Source organism: Tasmannia lanceolata, unplaced genomic scaffold (assembly GCF_043159265.1).
Source record: "Tasmannia lanceolata isolate RefF3 unplaced genomic scaffold, GAP_Taslan_0.1 ptg000003l, whole genome shotgun sequence".
Taxonomy (NCBI): Eukaryota; Viridiplantae; Streptophyta; class Magnoliopsida; order Canellales; family Winteraceae; genus Tasmannia; species Tasmannia lanceolata.
The window spans coordinates 14,807,752-14,832,347 of NW_027518680.1; the positions used below are offsets into that span (position 1 = coordinate 14,807,752).

Below are 24,596 nucleotides of genomic sequence, written 5' to 3' on the forward strand. Positions count from 1 at the left end.
CAATCTCTCTTTTGGTACAAATAAACTAGATTTTGTAGAACATTTAAAAAAAAAAAAGAACTAGATTTTGTAGAGCAGTCTTGGTTTCATATATTACATGTGCCTTACTGCCCATTTGATGTCCCTCTTCAATTTTTCCACCCTCTATTTCTTAGTTCTTAACCGGTTTTGTCTCTCTCTGATTTTTTTTTGGTGGTTGTAATCATAACCAATAGTTCAGTAGAGCTTGAAATATGATTGCATGGTGATGGCAGTGTATGTAAGATTTTGTCAGCATGAATATTTCTAGACTGATTTTTTGTATCTCTGTGGTATTTGTATATAAATATGAAGTTTTCACTTGAGGATCCTCACTATCTAGTCGTTTTAATGTGCTTTAGCTAATATTAACCACAAATTCTGCCTCATTATGCAGAACTTGTTTGCATTCATTGTTTTGTCGATGCATAATTGTGCTTATATGCAAACTACTTTTTGGTTCTCCAACTTTAACTTGATGGTTACACGTTAACACTTTGCTCATGAATCTTCAGCTTTATGATATTAGAGCCATGAAAGAGCTTGAGTCATTCCGTGGGCATCACAAAGATGTGACTGGTTAGTGAGATCTCTTATTTTTCCTATATTTTTTCCTTCAGTGTCACGCATTAGCTTTAATTAATGTGTTAGCATTTATTTATGATTGTTTGATTGTATATGTGCATTTTTATTACATTTCTCATCCATGAACCGTATGAAGTAATAAGAGTGGAGCCTCAAGCATTTAGAATCCCACTAACCTAATGCCTCCTCCTCCTCCTCTCTCTCTCTCTCTCTCTCTCTCTCTCTCTCTCTCTCTCTCTCTTAAGTCTCTCTCTTAAGTCTCTCTCTCTCTCCCTCTCTCTCTCTTAAGTCTCTCTCTCTCCCTCTCTCTCTCTCTCTCTCTCTCTATATATATATATATATATATATATATATATATATATATATATATATATATACATATACTAGTAAAAAACCCATGCGATGCACAGGCCGACAAAGAACTGTACGGACCACATCATAGGTTGATCCAAACCGTCCAATCATTTCCATAGGCTGATCCTAGCCCTCCAATCTTTAGAGATTTCCATAATATGTTGTTCCTCTTAAATCGGATGGTTAAGATCACCCTATAGATTTTTTATTACTTAATTCTGTCTTGCAGGATAAATTAAAATCTAAGAAACCATTACCAACTAAAAAAATCAAAACTAATAAAAAGTAAAGTGGTTCAATGGAATAAAACTATATGGGCAAATATAGCCTGTATTTCCGCCCATAACACTATGAATTTATAAATTGAGTCATAATATAAACAATAGACAATGAAAAAGGCACAGGGCTCTCAAAATAGGGATATTAATTATCTACACATTTCATGGAAAAATTATAGGCTTTTGAATACATTACTTAGAGAGTATTCATGAAATGAAAAAAGAAATGAATCTACCAAGAAACATGGTTAGAAAATGCTCACAAACCATAATGAAGGGGACGATGGTCCAACATAACAAATTTAAATCCACAAACTCATCAAGCCCTGCTTGGATTGTTTGGATTGCAGGAATTTTCTCGTAAAGTTTGGAAATGAAAATATTTGTAAAAGTTCCTACCTTTCTTACACATGAAAAAAGAAGACTTACACCAATCCTATTCAATTTTTACTTAGAGGGGCATTCAATTAATGATAATATCCCTTTAAATTAACCATAAACATATCATTTCCCTCTAAATTATGGAAAGTAAAAAATTTAATAAATTTTAAGAAAAACATTTTTAAAAAAGTCTTTAAAAATTCTTAAGAAAAATTCTTTAGAAATGTTTTTCTTGCATTCCGAACTGGGCCGAAGCTTAGTTGTGTTTCCTAATGCATTAGATAATGGCATATGTTCACTTGTTTGCATAAACTATATATGATATAAGTTGCTTTTTTCATGTCTAATCAAACAATGGAAAATCAGGCTACTTTGGAGAAGCTATTATTTTTGAAACTTTTGCAGAAAATTTCTGAAATCTAAACAGGGTACAAAGGGAAAACAACAATGAAAATCTCAAATAAATGAAAGTGTACAAATGGCAATAATTAAAAAAAAAAAAAAAATTTGTTCAAAACACAAAAAATTTAAATTAAATCTTGAACTGAGTGGTTCAAGTTACCTTTTTCATGTGTAATACTGTGGAGGAATGTAATTTTTCTTTCCCAAACTTTTCCAAAAGCTTTCTCCATGTGACATAGTTGAAGCATTCATATTCTCCAAACTTGTAGGATAAGGGGCTGACAATGAGATGCAAGAGCACTCATTACTCCGGAGAATTATTTCAGTTTAGCTAAAACATGCCCACAAGTATGAACATTGATGGAACTGCACCCAAAGTATGGTAAAATAGTCTCAACCAATGCTACCATGCTGATCTTCTCACAGAATGCATCATCAAACCAATTAGAAATTTGGATCAAATCCACTTCCCTATTCGTGCCCTCGTGAGCGGAGGAGAAATGAAGGCCTCTGTTTTTTTTCTTGTGTTGATAGAAGAAGGTAAAATATCTTTGGAACAAATGAATGCCTCCTTCTTTTCTTTTGTCAACACTCAATAGAGACAAAGAAGGAAAAATATCTCTGGAACGATTTGACACGTTGACTAAAAAAAATCAAAAATATCTCTGGAACCAACCTGACGTGTTACATTACATTAATTCAGTCTTTTTCTCCTTAAGGGTAAGGCTACTGAAAGGGCAAAACTACCCCCACGAAATGCATGGATGGATATATGGGAAGAGCCGTAAACGGTAAAAACACAACCACCTTGAAGTGTTTAATTCACAGAATTTAGGAAGAAATTCAAAAAATTCTCTAATTTCTCTTCTGCTATATATATATATATACTAGTAAGAAACCCGTGCGATGCACGGCTGACAAAGAGCCGCACGGACGACATCATCGGTTGATCCAAACCGTCGATGTGATGGAACACAACATCAATAGGTCGTGCCCGCAAAATCATTTCCATAGGCTGATCCTAGCCGTCCAATCTGTAGAAGTTTCCATCATAGGTTGATCCAAACCGTCCATGTGATGGAACACAACATCAATAGGTGGTGCCCGTAAAATCATTTCCATAGGCTGATCCTAGCCGTCCAATCTATAGAGGTTTCCATAATATGGTGTTCCTCTTCAGGTGCCCGGAGTCCGTAATTTTGGAAGGTGCGCGGGAGTCGTTATATCCCCAAAAAATCATAAGGAAAAGTAGTTTGTTTGTAATTATCATATTTCGATACATCCTCTTGGTAGTTTTTTTCGTAATTGTCATATACAGGCACCCGTGGTCCGTAATTTCCCTACAAAACTTTAATACGTAATGATTATTATCGGTAGCTTCTTTTCGGTAGTTATTATTGCTAGCCACCTTTAACACATAGTATTTCTGTGAGGTTTTTCAACACGGCTAATAAGACAAATCTCTTAACACATACAATCGCAAAGGACGGGCGAGATGTAGCCTCGGAGAAGGTGGCTAGCAGATCGGATAAACTTTCCAAAAATTTTCCTAGGAAAGACGAATGACAAAATGGAAAGTTACGTGCTTAGTATATAGATAAGTTTCTACTTTCTACTGTCTCGAGTAGATAACATATCTATTCCGTCGGCCCAAAATACATGGGCCCACATTTTTTGGATGATCCAAACCATTCATTTGTTATGCCCCGACATTGATAGAGTGTGCCCAAAAAATCAGCTCCATAGGATCATCCCAACCCTTCGATTTGTGGAGGTTAAAAATGAACAAATTTGTAACCTTTCAAAAAAAAAAAAAATGAACAAATTTGTAGAGGTTATTACCCGTCCATTTTAACCTCCACAAATCGAAGGGTTGGGATGATGAGCTGATTTTTTTGGTCACACCCTATCCATGCCAGGGACCATCAAATGAATGGTTTGCATCACCCAAACAATGTGGGCCCTCACTGTATTTGGGGCCAACGGAGTAGATAATTTATCTACTCTATAGAGTAGACAAAATCATCGTGTGGACAAGTCCGAGATCTTCAAGGTTTAAGTTCGTCGGTGCTAGTCGCTCTACATCTCAGTCATGTTGGGGGTGTATATTTTTCTTTTTGAGCAGCCCCCCCCAAAACACACACCAACCACCGCCAACAAAAGGAAGGGGGTGTATGTTTTGGTGTGCATCGGTTATCCTAAAATTGGGTCAGGCACTTGGGTTGACTTTAACTCATTTTTTAAGGAAATGCTCAACATAAAATGTTGATAATTTTCATACCTATCACACACATAGAACCATGCTCAACTCAACAAGGCCTTTGTCCCATGCTAGTTGGGGTCGGCTAAATGAATCCTTTAGAAAAATTTCATGAAGAATGTGAAAGGAATCTATCCTGGCTCTAATCCTGTCTCTAGTTGGGTTCTTTTACGTGGAACATTTTCTTCCATTCTATCCTATCCAAGGTCATGTTCTCTGTTATGTTCCTAGCTATCAAGTCTTTCCTCATTGTTTCTACCCAAGTTGTTTTCGGTCTGCCCCTACCTCTTTTTACTCTATCAATGTGGCACGAGTGGCCTCTTCTCACCGGAGCATCCAAAGGCCTACGTTGGGTATGTCGAAACCATCTTAAGTGGTGCTCTCTCATCTTCTCCTCAATTGGTGCCACCTCCACCTTTTTATGAATGTCTTCATTTTTAATTCTATCTAACCTTGTGTGGCCGCACATCCATCTAAGCATTCGCATCTCCGCTACACTCATCTTATGCACATGCTGCTTCTTGGTGGCCCAACATTTTGAGCCGTACTACATGGCTAGCCTCACAGCTGTCTTATAAAACTTTCCTTTCAACTTGGTAGGGATTTTACGGTCGCACAGAACTCCTGAGGCAAGCTTCCACTTCAACCAACCTGCTCTTATTCTATGGTTAACATCCTCTTCAATCTCTCCTTACTTATGTAGAATTGAACCATGATAGCGAAAGATATCCCTCTTAGGTACCTCCTGTCACATAGAACTGCAAGAATACATATAAAGGCGCATGCACATACATAGACACAAAATATATGCATATGCGTTCATGGAAAACTATATTTTTCTTCTGTATAATCAAGTTATTTTCATGACCTGTTATGTTAATGCAGAGGAATCATTCACATTGTGTCCCAGGTGCTGAAGCAACACTAGTGATTTGGGAACCGTGGGCCATTTTTTATGTCCAGTTGACCCTTTCCACTTTCAGATGCTTCCCCCATTGCTGTTCGTAGCTTTATTATATCCACAGTAATCTGACTGGGCTCATGAATGGTGTAATTTCTCTTTGCTTTCTCTGTAGTATTGATTTGTAGTAACCAAATCATCTAACTTGGGCAAGTTCACTTGAAAATCTATTTATTTACCTTAGTTTGCCACATATTATTATATTCGCATTGCATGTCCTAACTTTGACTTGTCAAAGGCCGCTGTGCCAGATGAGCAACATACCCACGGAGTAATCATGATCCCCTATCATACCTGCATGCGTTCATGCCATCATGGGTGCTCGTAAAATCTTACACGGTCTTGCTGCTACACTAGTTTAAGGTTTAGGGTCAGTTTGTATATATTTAAACTTTTGAGTTGGCTTTGTATGACTAACACATTTTCGATGGTATTTCAAGATCAAGTTTGGAACTATGTTAGATTTGTTTCATTTTTGTTAAGTATGTTGATTTGGCAAAGTGATTAACTCTATCTGTTATGAAATTTGAAATTGACTTAGCTGCTTGTGTGGCTTTCCTTTTCTAGCACTGGCCTGGCATCCATTCCATGAAGAATATTTTGTGAGCGGTAGTTATGATGGATCAATATTTCATTGGCTTGTTGGGTAATCATTTTCTCCTTGTAGAAAAGGCTAATTTCAGCATATGTTTTCTTTCCGCATTAAGTTTCTTTCATTTCAACATTAAGTATTGTAAAGAGTTTAGTGTACTTCTTCTTCAAACATTGAATTTTTTATGCTTTAATTGACATGTTGAGCATTCGGTATTATTTGTCCCATGTCGGTGTACACAAGCTAGGTTGGGATCGCACTTTATTTTTAATTCCACTTGTGTTGTGGGTTCTGCTACTTCTGTTGAACAGCATATGGATAATGTCAAATAACCACCATGGTGTGTGCAGATTTCGGCCAAAATTTCGGAAATCGGCCAAATTCAAATTTTGATTTTTTTTAAATCCACGAAATTACTGGAATTTCTGCTGAAATGAAATTTCAGAAAAGGTTGAATTTTTTTGAAAAACCCAAAATCTGTTGTTTTTTTACTTAATTTCGGCCGAAACCGAAAAAATTCAGTTTTGGTTGTGGCCGAAACCAAAATTTAAAACCTTGATATCCATCAAAAGGAACACAATTTGTCATTTATTTTTTTATATTTAATCGGCAGAGGTAGTCAGAACTGATTTTCAGCATGTTTCTTCAGTATGTTGGATGTATATTGTCACACTCAATCCCTGTTGGGGGCTTTATGTCTCATGCTTACTTACATTTGTGTGTTATATTCTTTGTTTTTTTTTTTGCCACTAATAAACATTCTGGTGCACAGGCATGAAACTCCCCAGATTGAAATGAATGGTGCACATGAAAACAGTGTGTGGGACCTTGCCTGGCATCCTATTGGCTATATCCTTTGCAGGTATCCCTAATCTCTTGGATGATTATTTCGGTGTTATGTAATATTTATTGTACTTCCACTTTATTGCTACTGCTGCCTTAGTTGGAAAACATTCTGTCTTTTATTAAAGTATTCATTCTCAATATTTCTAATTCCATCTGTAGCAATCCATTTTTTTCTGGTTTTATTATTATTATTTTTTGAATGGTATTTTTTTTTTCTGGTTTTAAATGCATGTTGTTTTGTATTTTTCAGTTAACATTCCAAACCTATGACTATGCTAGTAGAATTTCTTCAAGTGCAGCAATCTCTGTCTGACTTTCTATGACTGTTGTTAATGGATGAGCTTCACACACACCGCCTTGACCCTCCACACACACACACATATATATATATATATATATATATATATATATATATATATATATATATATATATATATATATATGTGTGTGTGTGTGTGTGTGTGTGTGTGTGTGTGTTGTGGTGGGGGGGGGTGTGTGTGAATTTCTTAGGTCCCACTCAGGCACGGGAGACCACCGTTCTTTACGAGCGGGGGAGATCGCCCCTTCTCAAACGAGGTTGCCCTGAGTCAGTTAGCAGCCCCGTTGATTCAATTAATGTGTGAAGAAGGCCTTATGTGAGAGGGCTTTCTAGTTCCAATGCAAAAGTGGTGCTTCGAGGAGCTGTTTGGCTCTGCTCCTATTCTAAAGATGCCGCCTCTGGGTCTGGGAGAGACCATGAAAAGCTTCCATTTGGTGGGCATCTTCTTATTCATAAATTGCTCGTTTCAAACCCTGTCCGGTTCAGCCAAGTCAATCCGCGTTAGTTTTCCTGGTCGGTTATACAGAGACAAATCCTTTTGAGAAAGTCTTCCCGCGACCCAACTCCCAAATGTGGGAAATCCCTCTTGGTTAAGCCTCTGCTTCAGTTATATGAATATTTAAATTTTTATTTTTTAGAATTTTATTTTCTTTAATAAAAATTACCGAATCCAAGAATCCTATTTTTTAGGTTTGCTGAATTCGACACCGCAAATCCGAATCCATGCAACACAGCTTAAAAGACTAAGTATCCATCCATAAGCCGATAAATTGTCAAATCATCTAGGCAATAAATCTTTAAAATTTTAACCATTCAAAAAAATAAAAAATCCTTAAAGTTCAATTAACATAAATCATACATTTTGTGGTCAAAAGATTCAAAAGAACGTAACTTTTAATTCATTCAAGTTCCCTTCATCACCAAATTCTTCACCCTCTTGCCTTCGACACATTATCATGATCATCAGAGTTCGCTCACTCAATATTATTGTTTCCTCAATTTCCTTGATTTCAATCTCACTGAAAGAAGACTGGAATCTTTCTCTTGAAGCCTGGTCTATTGATTGGCGAGTACTTGCAAAAAGAAATTGTAATGTTTCTAATGGTGAATATATTATGAACTCGTCATGAGACTACGATTGGATAGTTGTTTGGCAGCGAAAAAGGAAGAAGGAAGAAGATTCACCAGCCTTGATCCCGATCCCGCCGTGGCTAATTATCACCCTTCTTTCAGCCTTAGTAAATGAGACTTGTTGCATGATTTCTTGTTCGCCCCCAGAATGTATAGGCAAACTAGTACTACTGAAGTCTCAAGCGGACTCCCTTGGGTTTTGGTCTTGGCGTTTCTTCTGTTCTGGGGGATTATTTACCTGCCACTTCCTATTACCATCCATATTGAGTGGTGAAATGATCGATGACACCCTTACGTGAGTTGCCATTGGAAGTGTGTGTGACGTGGATGAGCCTACGCAAGCTCTCCTAGGACTACCTAGATGCTTGCCTTTATATGTCTGCCTGCATAAATGCGTAGATGCCATCAACTTTCAAAACGTGTGAACTCGGTGTTTGATCTTCTTAAACCGCATAAATGCCTAGATGCCATCAACTTTCAAAATGTGTGAACTCGGTGTTTGATCTTCTTAAACCATTATGGATGGTTGTCTTTTGTGATGATTTCTAGGTTTGTATTTGTACTTATTCCAGCATTTCCTGAAGTTTTATCTTAATTTCCATCCTTTCCAATGACTTCTATTAACTCCCATGATTTTTACAGGATTTCCATATACTCTCATGAAGTACTTGAATTTCCATGGGAATTGATGAATTCCATACCGAAAACGATGTTTGAAGCCTTGGGACAATCTCTGCCCTTTTTGTAACATCTTTGTATATTCATGATCTTTAAAAAAAAAATTACATTTTGTCTTCGAAATGCGAACAAAGAATTAAAATCTCAAGCCTATGGTGTTCAGCAAATGTTATCAAGGAGATGGACCTAGGTGGATTTCTCTCACCTTGTCTTAAGAATATTCTGAGCGCCAATGATATGGCGGGATATACTTCTTGTGTGCGTGTGCTTGTGTGTGCGTGTGTTTTAGTTTTGTGTGCGTGGCGAGATATCTCTCACCTTGTCTTAAGACATAATTGATGGTTGTTCTATTGCTAACAATATGATGTTTATACCATTAAAAAAAATACCGTGCAGTCTGCACAAACACTACTTAGATACTCATTTAGGACAATCAACGCATGATCTAACTAATTTGTCAAGAAACCCAAGGAGAATGGGCATGTGAGAAAAATCAAATCTGTCACCTTCACAAGAACTTGCATTTACTTATCGGTACTTTGGAAGAAAAACATACATTTGATTGATGGAAACCCTCATCAAACTCTTTGAAATCCATAGAATACTGTAACAAAAATGCAGCTGAACATCTTCCTTTTGTGCGAGGGTGAAGTTCCGATGCTGCATCTCTTGTAGGAGTTTCGAACAAATAAATGGTATGCATGCCAACACAGCCATTCACCATAAAAGAATTCCACACAACAAATTTAACAAGGTAGAATTAGTATTTTATTAGAAAAATGTGGGACACACTTTCTCCACAATAACTATAATATAACCTGGTGGGATCCACACACAAGCTCATATGTATCTCATCCCATAAAGTCATATTTTGCTTCCACATGTGCAATTCCCTCGGAATTATATCAATAACACAAATGATATAATCATGATTTAAAATTTTCACCGAAACGTCACGGAATGACCGAAATGTTTCCATTTCCATCCCCACGGAAACAAAATCTCATTGGTTTTCTTCCCCTTCATTATTTTTGTCAAATTCCCGAAATTCGACCGAAATGGTCGAAACGATAAACCATTAAAAGATGTTATGATTTACAACATATAAAGCTATTTTTCTCAAAACCAAATTAAAAAAAATCATTTCCAATTCTGCTTAATGCAAATCAATAATCTGCTATATAAAAAAAAAATACTGCAAATCAAAGAAACATGTTTTTTCCTACTTGTTCATCCAAGTTTTTCTAGAAAACCACGTTTTAGAAAACCCCGAAGAAGTTTAGTTCTAAGGCACTGTTTTTCAATAGATAAATTTCCATTAGGATATAAATGGTGCAAATTGTGATGCTATTAACAATTGCAAAGGTAGAAAAACATTTAAGATCTTTAATTTTGTCAACATGCTTTGTGGGCCCATCCTAGTTGAATCGAATGTGGGCCCACTTTTGTGTAAGGCATTTTACTTTGAATTCCATTTCATTTTGTTAATGTGTAATTGGTAGGGAGCATAATTGAACTACGCAGCAAAGTAACCTTATCTTATGCATGAGATGTCAGATCGGCATGAGACCGACAATACCTCCTGATTCTTTGTGGTATTGACATAGAGTTGGGGCCCTTGGAGGGGAGATTGGTCATTGTACTTCTTTATTAACCGTACTATTCCAGACATGTGCGACCTTATTCTAGCATTTCCAAAAGTTTAATCTTTAAATTCAGTCATTTGCATAGCCATTCAAAAAAAATAAAATAAAATCATCAATTGCATATGTTTCCATAAGCTTCCGTGATTTTACAAGGTTTCCACCAAAATTTCCAACCGAAACCGATATGTTTCTGTTTCCGTGACAACCGAAACTGAAACCGAAATCTAGATCCTTGGATATAGGATGACTCACATCGCACACAACTAACATACATCGTTGAGGATCCACTCATGCAATCTACGACTGCCATGGTTTTAAATTTCGGCCAAAATACCAAAATTTTGACCGAATTTTAAAACCGAAGTTGAAATTTAAAAATTTTGGCAGAAATTATTAGATTTCCACCGAAACTGAAATTGCCACCGAAATTTCGTTTTAGGCTAAGGTCGAAACCGAAATTTCAATTCTTGACCACTGCTAGCATAGATCCCAAACACATGTATTACTGTTAGGCTAGCATCTTTGAGGTCCTACCTACATTGGACCTTTGATAAAAGTGTGTTCCATGACCATCCGAGCACAATCAAGAACTCTAACCGCTATTGTCGTAATGTTCCATCACATTATCTTTACCAAGCACATGCTATTCAATGTCAGTTTAGCAGCTTTCCTAGCAATGCTAAGCTGGCCACATCAATCCTGGCCTTAGGTATGCAAATGCCAATGTACCAGTCCCCAGATGTTAACCTCCTAACAACGTGTTGTTGAGAGCAGAAGGGTCACCTACGAGACCATCTTCTCGCACAATAATAAGAATATTGATTGAAGCACATGTACCCCAACTAGTTTGGTACAAAGGCTTTGTTGAGTTGAGTTGATTGAAGCACATGTATATTGGTCATCAGCACATTTGGTATGGTACACACGCCGTATTGTAATTCCAGAAAGCATAAAGCAATCTTGAAATGGTGCATCTTTGTGTAATCATACTACGCTAGATAAGGCTACATCATGATGTGCAAGTAGCAATCCAGCCCGTCGATGCTCATTAGTTAATTGTATGATTAAATTAACTAATTATCCTAGTTTCATATGTTCATCATCACTAGCATGCAATAATAAGTAATAGTAACATTTCATAGATTAAGCAAATTAAAGTCACAATTGTATTTTCTAACACTAACTTACCCCGTTATCATAGGCTAACATTAAATTCCATTTCTTTCCTAGTTTTTGCTGATTATAGGCTAATAGCTTAACGAATGTGGGGCATTTTTATTTTCCATTAACCGACAACAATTTTTTGTCTATAGGAAGTCGTTATTTATGACAATAATAAAGATATTTCTGTTATCTTCTAAAGAAAAGAAAACTTACCTCCTATCCTCTCTTCACATGATATTTTTACTTTTGCTTGACATGCTTTGTTGCTTCAAGGATAGAAATTAAAATCATTTTATGTTTTATAAGGCCTCTTTGTTTACCTCAATATTATCTGTATATAATCCTTTTTTAGTTTTTTTTTTTGAAAGACGACAATTTTTATTGATACTATGGAAGTTACATTGGGGACCAGAGGTCCCATCTTGCAATACATAGAATCAATTAAGGGTGGCCTGGAGCATACTCCTAGACTAGATAATACCAACGAAGAAAATCTACTAATTCATCAACTACAGTGAGGACCACCCATTGAGACACTGCATTCCTGCCGAGTACCTATTTACCTCCCTACTATCTAGAATCATAGCCTAGATAGACTTCACCACTCCCCCAAAAACTCCATAGCACTACCCCAAGGCCTCCAACATATCGAATCCAACAAAAAGTGCGATCTTTGGGGGCCTCTCATGCAAGGGTTTCCTCAAAACAGATTTGTCATCGCCATTTGGATAGTCTTTTAGTTTGGTGATCTAGACAAGCCAACAAAACCGGAGGAGACTTGAACATGCCATGCTGAGTCAGGGACTCTAGCAGATATACAACCCCGAAAACGGGATCAGGACTTCCATAGGGTCGCTAATCGCCAAAATTTTCTACACCAAGCGGCAACCCATAAATTTAAATATAATCATATGTAAATAGTGGTTAAAATAGTTGTAGAATTGATATAGCTAATGGTTTCTAAAGATTCCTTAATGTCCCATTTGCAAATATGATAAGGACAATTTTTTGTTGCACACAAAGAGGCCCTAATTGTTTCATTTGACCTGTTGTGACTCCTCCTTTTCTTTTACAGTGGTAGCAATGATCACACAACAAGGTTCTGGTGTAGAAATCGGCCAGGAGAACCTTTCCGTGACAAATATAATATGGGCTATGGTCAAGGTCGGTCATGGACAAATGCAAAACCATCTTTTGTATTCTTGTCATTATTCATGAAACTTGTCACAGCTTTTTTTTTTCTGAAAATGACTAACCAGTTTTCTTAGGCACAAAAATGCCAAACTTCTCTTTTATTTCTTTTTTCTTTCTTTTTTTTTTAGAAAAAATCAGCGTGTATTCATTAATCTGAGTATTTGACCTTCCCAGGTTATGGTGACCAAAACACTGGTCTTGCTGGCCGTTCAGCCAGTAATTTTCCCCTACCCGAAGCCCCGACAACTCCTGGACCATTTGCCGCTGGATTGACACGAAATGAAGGAACTATTCCCGGTGTTGGAGTAGCAATGCCATTATCACTTCCTTCTCTCGATACATCTGATCAAGGAGAACAAAGGCAGCCTCTTCCCGTTACTATGCCAATGGGGGCGCCCCTTCCCTCTGGACAATATGCATATCAACAATTTCCTCAGCAAGGTCCACCACAACAACAGCAACTTGGACTGCCGCAACAAATGGTCTCTTTACCTCTCCCACCTCCGAATATGGGACAGTTCCAGCCGCAATCACATCTACCACTGCTCCCACATCCCCATTTATCTCGCCCTCCACCACCCCTTGGCATGCCTTCAAATATCCATTCTTCAATGCCGGGATCTATGCCCATGCCTTCATCAGTGGCTTCCTCACTGCCAATGCCTCCGCTTCCTAGCTCAATGGTACCTTCTGATCTCTCTCCGTTTTACCCTTGGGCCATGTTTGGCTGCCAGGAATTTTTTTTTTTCATGACAAACCGGTTTCTCCAAGTGGAGATGCGGGTGAGTTCGCTAAAATCCAGGAAACAAAATCCCAGGAAACTAGTATCTCTGATGATGAGAAGTTGCTAAAAATCCGGAAACAAACTGGATCGACCTTTTCTGGATTTTTAGCAACTTCTTATCACCGGAGACACTAGTTTCCTGGGATTTTGTTTCCTAAACTTTAGTGATTTCACCCTCATCTCCACTTGGAGACTGTATTTATCATGAAAAAAAAAATTCCTGGCAGCCAAACATGCCCTTAGTCTCTTTCCTTTTGCTGTCAACTTTCTACTCGAGCTTAAGCGGTTGCCAATCTATACTTGCTATGCTTGTTTTAGGTGATGCAGGGTTCGTCGAATCAGATGATTCCTCCATTGCCACAGGGACATATGATGGGCATGAATCAGATGCACTCAGGATCCATTCCTAGTAATAGTTTACAACCTACAATTGGGGGTTTTCCCAATGGAATGGTAAATATGCAGGGCCCGCCAAGTGCAGGTGGACCCCAGGCATATCAACTTGGGGGTGTATTTAACCGGACACAGAATGGACAGTTGGCACCAATTCCTGGATATAATGCCTATCAGGTATGCAAGGATAGCTATCCTTCCCTTAAACTCAGGATGTTAATATCTTGAAAAGGTTTTCTGAGTTAGTCTCACTAATCAAATGAAATTTATTTATTAAATAGAACAATTAAATTGAGGAATGGTGAGTTGCCCTGCGTAATGTGGAGCCAGTTGAGATCCACTGTAGAATGGTTTCTCTTAGAAAACATAAGAACGAAACGCAGAGAGAGGTGGTTACATGGGAGTAACATTGTAGTGTAAAGCTGTGGTTGAATGGTATAAATGCATGTATAATGAAATGTTAAATTGAAATATTCTTTTTGACAACAGAACTTTAGTAATAAAAATTTGCTGCTGATTCATTTCAAAAAAGAACAATTAAATTGAGGAATGGTGAGTTGCCCTGCGTAATGTGGATCTGTGGTTGAGATCCACTGTAGAATGGTTTCTCTTAGAAAACATAAGAACGAAACGCAGAGAGAAGTGGTTACATGGGAGTAACATTGTAGTGTAAAGCTGTGGTTGAATGGTATAAATCAAGGTTGCCAAGGCGGGATTCGATTCGGGATTCGAAAGTGGGAATCGAAGGCTCTTGGGATGGTGGGAAGCGGGAATCATGGGTTTGCCAGAGAGTCGACGGGGATTCACCGGGGATTCGTCGGGGAATCGCTGAGAGTCGTGGGGAGTTGGGATTCGCTGGGGATTCGCAGGTGGGAATCGGGGTTTTCATTAATTGGGAATCGGGGTTCCCAAAATTGGGAAACGGGATTCCCCAGAATCGGGGATTCGAATTGAATCACGGTTCGGATTCGCGATTCGGGGATTCGCGAATCCCCAACTCTGGGTACGAATCTGCTTCTCTAGTATAAATGCATGTATAATGAAATGTTAAATTGAAATATTCTTTTTGACAACAGAAGTTTAGTAATAAAAATTTGCTGCTGATTCATTTCAAAAAAGAAAAAGAAAAAAAAAAGAAATTTGCTGCTGATATTCCCACTACCATGATTTGATAATGACACAAACTTTCCTTGTCATTCATATTTAACAAGCTGTCAAAAACTATTCCAATTCCCAGAATGCTCTCAGCAGCCAGTTGAAAGGAAAAGCCAATGTGAGTCTCTCTCATTATCAAAACATGGCAGTGCAAATATCAGTAGCCTAAAAATTATTTATTGACCTTTCCAGGTCAGATCTTTGTATCAATTTAATGAGGTTATTAGCTTATAGAGGAATAATTTACATAGGTTTTACTGTATCAAAGGAATACAGAGATTCGCAGAAGCGGTCATGCCAGACCAACTACACATGATTTTCATGGAATGTTTAAGATTTTACTGTCTGTTTATACTATTTTCTTGATTGAGTATGCATTAAATGTTGAACTTTTTAAATGTTTAACTTTAGCTATGGAGTTTATGGTTATTGCAGACAGGGCCTCCAACCATGATGGACATGCGCGGATCCAATATTGGGCATCCTTCTTCTGGTCTTCCTCCTCCGCCCCATCCACCGCCGCATGGTTCGACACCCCATTAGCCGAGCACTTGTCTGTACATTACTACAACAGTTTCGGCATCTCGAAAGATCGTGAGAGAAAAAAGAAAGATAAAGTGGGGGTGGGGAGTACATCTTTAATCCAATCTTATTACTTGGGCAATTGAAAATTAGGGTCTTTTTTTCATCTGGATGATTGATTTAGGCTTTTGTATCTATTCCATGGATGTAGTAGGGAATTTGCACAATCTCAATTTACTTTTTTCTGTTTCTATCTTAAAGAAACTGCAGTAATTTGTGAATCAGATGAAACCTTTTTTATTCTCTGGTGACAGGGGTCACTTTTTTATAATTAAAATCATCCATTGTTGGTGACTTGGTGCTGGTTAATTTATAATGGATAAGTATTGGAAAAATCTGAGTGGGTGAAAATGCGAGAGTACAAGGGGCTCCTTGCTCATTGTTCCAAACCTTTTTTTCTTAGGCTTATCTATGGATAGGCCTTGGAGCAAAATGGGTCCCCATTGGACGAATATAACCCACCAATTTGTTGACACTATATGGACGGTGAGTAAATGGGAATAAGCTACTATATGTATCCATTGAGAAAGCTTCTACAAGGAGTGTTAGAATCGGCCGATGGTGTTGGACTTTGCACTATGGCCCACACATAATAAAGGCCTAGAAATGAACTGGTTTGGATCATTGAGGAACCAATCAAGTTCTAAGGAGCTTCCTATCCATTCATGAGACTTGTAGGCGTATGTATGGGGCAATAGGGGGGGAACCAATCAAGTTCTTATAAAGTTGAGGTTCGTTATGGAAAAACGAGATGTGGAAGAAAAAAGTTTAGAGACATACTGATATCCCTCCCCACTGTCTTTTTATTTACTTGGAACAGCCCCCTCTAGCGAATGTATGACTATTCTTTTACACTAGAATGGGCCTGAATGTATCATTTCCCTAGAAATATTTCTGATGTGGACAGTATGGTTGCTAACAAAACAGGAATCAGTTTGTAGAAAGGGCGAAATTCTAGCGTTGCAACCCGACTCGGGTCGGGTTCAACCTGTAAAAAAGTTGGGTTGAACTCGGGTTTGGGTTGAGTTCGGGTTGAGTTCGGGTTGAGGGATTAGGCAACCCGAACCGAGTGTAACCCAACATTTTTTTTCATTTAAAAAAAAAAAAACCTAAAAAACTCGGGTTGAACTCGGGTCCGGTTCGGGTTGGAAAAAAAGGGTTCCTTGGGTAGGGTCGGGGGTCGGGTTGACCCTCGCCTGGTTGGAACTCAGGTCGGGTTCGGGTTGAGTAAATAGTTCCTTGGGTTGGGTTTGGGTTGGCCTCGACCCGACCCGAGTTGCGCGCCTACAAAATTCAGTCTTGTGATGTGTGCACGAGAAGAGAAGGAATAGAGATCAAATCCCCATGAAACACAAAAACTACCAAATAGATTCCGGTTTTGGAATGAAAATGATATGGTAACCGAGAGTAGAACTAAGCAGTGAGACTTACAGTAGTGACTTGGCACATGACAGTAGAAAAAACGGCCACTGACTACTTTTTCTAAATGAAAAACGAGAAAAAGTTAAGTAAAAAAAAAAGTTTGTGGGGAAGTCACTACCGCTTTCCATTTCTCTCCATGTCCTTCTTTGCTTATAAATCTCTCATTCCAAAGTTTATCTTTTCCAAGGGTAGGATGAAATTGGGGAGAGGTATAGAATAACAAGATGCTTCTTTTGTTCGATCGAAGCGGTCAGAACATAAAAAAAAATTGTTGTATATTCAAGATAATTACCTATTTACAAAGAGAAAACAGTTCATGCGCTCGAGTGCAGGAAACAAGGGTGGGCCCACATTTTTGTGGTGATCCTAAGCATTCATTTGAAAGACCCAAAATCAGCTCCATCGAATCATCTTAGGGTGTTCATTTGTGGTTGGGGGGTCCGAGGGGGGGGGGGGGGGAGGGGGGGAGGATGGACATATATTGTTTGTCCACAAATCTGATACTAACCCCATCCATGATGGGGCCTTTCAAATGAATGCTTAGGATCACCTAAAAAATGTGGGCCCACCATGTTTCCTGCACTCTAGCAGGAACTGTTTTCTCATTTACAAAATACCTATTCAATCCATCCTATATCATTAGATCTGGGAGGGCCTGTTACTAATGGAAGTGAACTGTTTCTTTTGCCCATGGATCCCATTATCAAGAAGTGTATCCATAGATTCTTGTACCAATTTCTCCTTACAGAGTACAGTTGAATCTCTTTTTAAAGTTTTGCCTTTGACAGATTGTAATTTTCCCGTGTTGTACAATGATTAACAAAAACAAATATCTTTTGAATAGAAGAAATTTCATATTAAAAAAAGTATATTTTAAAAATATCCAATAGCATGGACAGGAACTAGTCGATCATGTGAGACTAAGCCCATTACTATCCCAACTCATCTTAAGTATTTGATCAAAACCAACAAATCGAAGGACCAACTTCTTTGGAACTTGCCAACCTTGTGCATGGCCTTGCATTAAGGCAACTGGCAACTAATCATCCATGTTTGAGAAGGTTTTTGGGCTACAAAAAACACTAAAGGCTTGCTAATTTTTATCCTAAAGATGCCAAACAAAAATTGATTAGATTAGAAAGTTCTATGGGTGCTTTCTCCTCTTATAAATGGAGACTCTTGGTACCTCTTCCTCTTACCACAATTCCACTCTCCTTGAGAGTGCTGATGTGCCAAGAAAGGTTTCCCATAAGCCTAGTGGTGAGGTATAAGGAAGAGAAGAAAGAGGGGCGTTTCCGAGTCGTTATTGTGCTCGAGAAAGAACTACAACTTCGTCGGATTACAAGCTCTAAAGGTGCTGCCATGGTGAAAAGGTACATCAAATCCATCTCATTAAATTGTTTTGTTTCTTTGATTTTCATTGCCAAAGATCCTATGGGATCATAAAGTAATTAATGTTTTAGAATAACGCTTCTTACTTTTCCGTTTAGAGCAGCCACATGAAAGTCTAATCCATCAAAACCAGACACTAGCATTGAAATTCAAATTTCTATAACAACTATAGTTACTTAAAACATATGAAATTTACCAACTCTTTCACTTACGCTCCATAATGAACTACTACATTTATTTTAAAAGCTCATGAAACTACTAGAGCTGCACCCTGTCCTCGACTTCATCATCTTTCTCGGCGACCGGCGGCGTTTTCACTTGTCACCGCTACTTTTCGGGTCACTCTTCGGGCGAGTCGCAGTTTCAACGGGCCCAGCTTGCCTTAGCAACTAAAACACCAAGAGAAGAAAAAAATTAAGACAATTTTCAAGTTTTCTTGAGAACCCAAGAGAATTACTATAGATTTATATAAGCAGAAGGGTGGTGAAAGTAGAAGAAGCTCCAATGTTAGAAGACAAGTACCTGAAAATAAGTCTCAAGTTTCTTTCTCAAAGCAGCATGCTCCTTTTTCACCATTTCGAATGTCCTTATGCATCTGCATTTATTACACGCTCAACTATCACTAACAATTTTAAAAGATTGTGGGTATCTTCATTTTGTTGGACTCTACAACACAAGATAATTATCGGTGTCTACTTTGCATCCCCACTATCCGATCATGTTCGAATAGAGATCAGATGTGGGGCCATTGCCTGGTCAGGGATGGATCTTCTTGTGGGACCCACAGCCATGAAGTACGGTGATGAAACATACCTTGTGTATGAATTTATAGCATTTCAGTATGAGAAGATGGAAAAGTTAATGGAAAAGATGTTAGTACCCTTCTTCGTTGCTCATCTTACAATATTCTCTGAAAAGACTAATCTCATTCTTCAATCTAAGAGCTCCAATGCTGCACCAAAGAGGATGATTATTTTAAATTCGTAAAATTCATCATACCAATAAAACTACAAAATAAAAAAAAAACAAATAATATACGTAAAAAGAACGGGCAGTGATAAATTCGTACCCCCTGTAGGATAATTCGCACCCCTTTAACGTGAATTGACGTTAAAAAGTGATAAAAGTATGCCACATCAATTCATGTTAAAGGGATGCGGATTATCCTACAGGGGGTGCGAATTTATCATCGCCCAAAAGAAATGTAATTCCTTATTTTGGGATGGATGATCCCAGTCATGATCTCACCATTAGCTCCCAACTAGATGATGGCGATAGTGACAACATTAAAATTCTTATAAGAAAAAAAAAACAAGATATGGACTTAACCCAAATTGAAAATGCTTATAGCTAAAAAAAAGTTTGGGAGATTTTAAATGTTGGGTGACCATATAGTCCAGTAATTTTCTAAAAGTATTGTATGACCCGCTTCATATAGGATGATCCAAACCATTCATTTCTTGGGCCACAATTAGAAATAGCTAGGTTGTACCCAAAAATCATTTACATAGGATGATCCTAACATTCCAATTTATAAAATGACTTCCAATTTGGAAAACTCGATGGCTTGGAGGGTTAGGATCATCCTATGAAAATGATTTTTGGAACACAACCAATCTAAGTTGTAGGGGTGGACAGGGTTCCGGTTCAAACTGAGGAACCGAACCGAACCGAACCCGCACATTTGGTTCGGTTCGGTTCCATATCTACATGGCTCGGTTCCGGTTCTGATATCCTGGAACCGGTGGACATTAGTTTCAGTTCTGAGTTTGAGATCGCGGGACCGAGAGAACCAACCCTCACCTTAAAACCCAATGCCTCATTTGATAAAATCAACCCACCCCAAATCAGCCCACCCCCTTTTAATTCAGCCATCTTTAACGTGTTGCTTTGCCATTTAAATTTTAATTCACCCCCTTTTAACGATTTGCTTAGCCTTTACATAACTGTTTATATAACCCTGGCTCTTATATAACTGTTTGTAGTTCATCATGGAGCAGAAAACCACATGATTAGGCAAAATATCTACATTTGGTGAAGGTTGGGTAAACCCAGAACCGAACCGAACCGATCAATTTCGGTTCTGGTTCGGTTCGGTTCCAAACATATATGGTTCGGTTCTGGTTCCAATTTCCTGGAACCAATTATATATAGTTTGGTTCCGGGTATACCCCAAAACCGAACCGAACCGAACCGTGTGCACCCCTACTAAGTTGTGAACCCAACAAATGAACGGTTTCGATCATCCTATGAAGTGGGCCTGGAGTACATTTTAAAAAATAATGGACTATACGACCACACCATATAATTTTATAAAAAATATATAATATATCACTCGAAACAATAGTAAAATTGTATCCTTATAAAATATAACTCCAACAATGTAAAAAACCTATTCCATGAAAAACTTTTCACTGTTTTAAGCTTTCAATGAATTTCAGATTTTCAATGAAAGCAAAATCAACAAAGCCCAATGCCCCTTAAGAAATAAAGGTCATGAAAAAGATACCCTTTTAAGATGTCTCCAGTCATCAAACACCCATGCCTCATGTAGGCTGGTGCTTTTCGTTATTTTTGGTTAATCAAAGAGACAATATCTCGCCTTCCTCTTCTTCCTTGCAGATTTCATCGCAAAAATCTCCACTTTAAAAGACTAAAATACTGATATTTACACTGCCCATCTTTCTGAGCCACACACCCCTCAATCTTATTATTATTTTTCAAAATGGCTGTTATAGTATCCAATGAGCTGTTTAATCAATGCGAGGCTAAGTGGGGATGCATGTACTAAATATTCAATTATTATATTGTTAATTTGTACACTAAAATATCCTTATATTGAGTAGTAAGTACTAAGAGCAACATTATTCCCATGAAATGAATCAATCAAAAAATTTATATATCCCCATATTTTCTTAAATGATAGATCAAATTATATTCACTAACTCTCCCTTTTAAATTATTGTTTTTTTCATATTAATTGAATTACTTTTATCACCGTTGATTAAAAAGTCTATACATTCTTCTTATTACTTTAAAAAATTTTATAAAAATAAAACCTACTTTTCATCGAGCTTTTATATATATGGTGCCCGCGACAATTAAGTCCTCTGTGGGTGGTACTGCCCTTGATGTTTGATCCAACAGTAGCTCACTTTTCAGAGGCTGTCGTTGGGTCAAACATCAAGGGTGGTATATACTTTTATCGTACCACCCACATGGGAGCACCACATAATTTCTCCTTGTCATCACCTCATTTTTTTAGAGAAATTATATGGTGTAAGGCCTTACAACAATAAGGCCTTTGTACGGTGGAGGTACCACCTTGATATTTGATCCAACAGCAGCTTCTCAAAAAGTGAGCTTCTGTTGGATAAAATATCAAGGGTGGTAACTCTACGGTATAGTTGTAAGGTATTACACCATATAAAAACTTTTTTTTTTTAAAGAAAAAAACTCCCATATAAAGATAGATAAATGATGTTTCCACCCCATCTCAGTATTTTCACCCACTTTTGTTTGTCTTTTCCTGATAATGACTTCAGTTTTAGGAAAAAAGAAACAAAAGTGGGTGGAAATGCCGTCATTTTTTGTAAAGACAAATGGGTTGTGGAAATGTTGGGGAAGTAGAATGGAAAATAATGGCAACCCTTGTTAATATTGCCACCATTGTTCTTCTAATTTACCTGACAGTACTGCCCTTGAATTTGTGCATGTATGCATCCATCATACTGAAATCTAGGGGCCTCTTCTCCCTGATAAAATGAAATTTAAAATTCAAATCATTTAGATTTAGTTTCCAAAAAAAGGCTTCATCAAACAAAATACAGAATCATAGACAATATAAAATGTTGATTCTACTTACAGTTCTTGCTCAGTGTTAACAAGCGCTTTAGATGAATCCTTGTAGAACAAGGTGACAACTTCCTCGGCGAAATTAGGGTTCTCGTCGTCCTGTAACTGCTCCAGCTGAATGAATTGCTCATCCAAAAATCCCTTCAGCAACCCAAGTTTTTTTTTTTATTTATTATTATTTTTCCATCTATGCATGTACAACTATAAAAGTTTGGTCATAAAAATCCAAAAAAAATAAAAAAATAAAATCTACACAAGAATTAAAGTGTATTGTTTTCTTAATAATGAGAAAACCCAAAAGGCATTCTCATTAATTCTAGAGGTAGAAGTGGACCTGTTCAAAGAGGCACTTTCTCATGTAAGCAGCCTGGCGTTGCAAGGGAGTGTTCTCCATCCTAGAGAGAGTAATGAAGAAACATGGAAGGGGAGAGATTGTTTATATAGTAGAGGAGAAGGGAGAAACGTTAGGTGAGACCATTTTTGTGAGCACATGTTTACGTTGGCGTGTATCAGGAAATACAAAAGGAAGATATTGTGGGTAAGCCATTTGATTCTCAAAACCAGATATTTATCCATTTTTAGGGCGTGCAATAAATGCAAAAGGGATTCTAAAACTTTCTTTTCAGGAAAATCATTTATTCACGACGCATGAGGTTTGTCATCCCACTCAAATACTGAAAAAGAATTTTGTCTGTGAAATGATATTTACACCCCCTTTTCACCATTTCACTCCCTTTAGGACCTATTGGGATTGCAAGATTAGAGGTAAATGATATGATTATGGTTAATTTAGAGGGATATTATCATAAATTGAAGGTCGTTCCAAATAAAAATTGAATAGATTTGGTTCAAGCTATCTTTTCCGTGTGTAAAACAAAGAAAGTTTAGAAACATTTTTCCTTTCCAATTTTTTTCATAAAATTCCTGCAATCCAAGCAAAGCTTTATGTTTGTCTTTCATTTTTTTTTTAAAAGATTAATTTTCACCTCTTTTATTTTTCTTTTCCGCAAAATTGATAATTTGGACAGAAGATGTAGCTTTTCAAATCATTTAAATATGTTGAAGTATAAATGATGAAATACTCTAACAGCTTAAGCTTTTGGAGAAATTGGTTGTCTCACTTGCTATCAGATCAGTTGCCTCAGGGCAGGTCCTGGGTTCAAAACCCAACAACTCATTGATATTAAAAATCCACGTGTATGACCAACCCAAAAGCGTTGTCACATATGCCTAGTGTACGGCCAACCCAAAAAAGTGGAGCCACCCGTGGGGGGGTGTTGAGTGTAAACAATTAGATAACACAACTCTAACAGCTTAAGCTTTTGGAGTAATTGGTTTTTTCTTCTTTTGGAATTCATTTTATTACTTGGCGTTATTTATCAATCGAGAGGGCAGAGTTTTGTAGATCTTCCAAAATCTCGCGTTCATACGTTAAAGCCGCAAATCACGCTGTAACGTATCTCGTAGATTTTCAACGCCTAAAAGTCGATCTTAAATAAAATATTTATAAGTATTTTCTAGCAGTAAAATCTACTCATCCACGTGTATTCCACCGTGTTATTGTGTCACCTGCCCTCATCCTTATGTGGGGTCACAATCTCACATTCATACGTTTTGATCTTCCATAATCTCATGATCATGTGTTAAAGCCGCAAATCACGATGTAACTTATCTCGTAGATTTCCAATGCTTAAAAGTCGATCTTAAATAAAATATATAAGGTATTTTCTAGCAGTAAAATCAACTCATCCATGTGTCTTCCACTGTGTCATTGTGTCACCTGCCCTCATCCTTAGGGGGGGTCCTAATGATATTCCCATGCTAAAAAAACCATCTAACGTGGCACAAGATTAACACTAATTATCCCATTAATGCACATGCTCATGCATGCGGCAAATAACTTGATTTAAAAACTTTATAGATGTGTGTGCGAAGAGTTTTATGAATCTATCCTATGATGAAGTCGATTTGTTCATTAGTTGCGTCTATTTGTTCAAGATTCGATGGCTGATGATCATACAATCTTACATCTCTCACTTGCACATAATGCTCGAACCGTAAAAACAATTGCCTTTCAGTCTCATAATTAAACATGTCTTTTAAAATAATATAATCTACTAGGTTTAATCAGTGCATCAGAGATCATCTCCTTAGTTAGCCACGCCACTAAAATCTCATTTTTCCATACGCATCATATATGTAAT

The 24,596-nt window shown here is 37.5% G+C and overlaps 2 protein-coding genes across 3 annotated transcripts in view; one reads left to right on the forward strand and one right to left on the reverse strand.

Annotated features, from left to right (window-relative positions):
- The window catches only part of FY (Transducin/WD40 repeat-like superfamily protein), a 55,302-nt gene extending 39,285 nt beyond the window's left edge, over positions 1–16,017 (forward strand). Inside the window, exons 12-18 of the mRNA XM_077361704.1 lie at positions 534–597; positions 5,807–5,885; positions 6,604–6,693; positions 12,691–12,779; positions 12,984–13,492; positions 13,912–14,163; positions 15,577–16,017. Coding sequence (XP_077217819.1) covers positions 534–597; positions 5,807–5,885; positions 6,604–6,693; positions 12,691–12,779; positions 12,984–13,492; positions 13,912–14,163; positions 15,577–15,684 — 1,191 coding nt within the window. The 3' untranslated portion in view covers positions 15,685–16,017. The remainder of the gene's footprint in view (positions 1–533; positions 598–5,806; positions 5,886–6,603; positions 6,694–12,690; positions 12,780–12,983; positions 13,493–13,911; positions 14,164–15,576) is intronic.
- A 2,636-nt stretch (positions 16,018–18,653) lies between these two features.
- LOC143861439 (pseudo histidine-containing phosphotransfer protein 5-like) lies at positions 18,654–22,835 on the reverse strand. 2 transcript variants are annotated; one of them, XM_077372368.1, is made up of 6 exons: positions 22,727–22,835; positions 22,403–22,533; positions 22,224–22,292; positions 19,418–19,489; positions 19,060–19,132; positions 18,654–18,926 (listed from the first exon to the last, which is right to left on the reverse strand). In XM_077372368.1, the coding sequence occupies exons 1-6, from the start codon at positions 22,784–22,786 to the stop codon at positions 18,852–18,854; spliced, it is 480 nt and encodes a 159-aa protein (XP_077228483.1). In that variant the 5' UTR covers positions 22,787–22,835; the 3' UTR covers positions 18,654–18,851. The 2 variants fall into 2 exon arrangements, with proteins under 2 accessions (XP_077228483.1, XP_077228487.1); XM_077372372.1 differs by having other exon boundaries at positions 22,403–22,491; positions 22,727–22,817.
- Between the last annotated feature and the right edge of the window lie 1,761 nt (positions 22,836–24,596).

Coding starts and splice junctions, on each gene's coding strand:
- LOC143861439 (XM_077372368.1), bottom strand. CDS start 22,786: ATGGAGAACACTCCCTTGCAACGCCAGGCTGCTTACATGAGAAAGTGC. Junction 22,534..22,726: donor GAAAGTGCCTCTTTGAACAG/GTCCACTTCTAC, acceptor GGGTTGCTGAAG/GGATTTTTGGATGAGCAATT. Junction 19,490..22,223: donor TTCAAGGGCAGTACTGTCAG/GTAAATTAGAAG, acceptor TCTTTGGTGCAG/CATTGGAGCTCTTAGATTGA.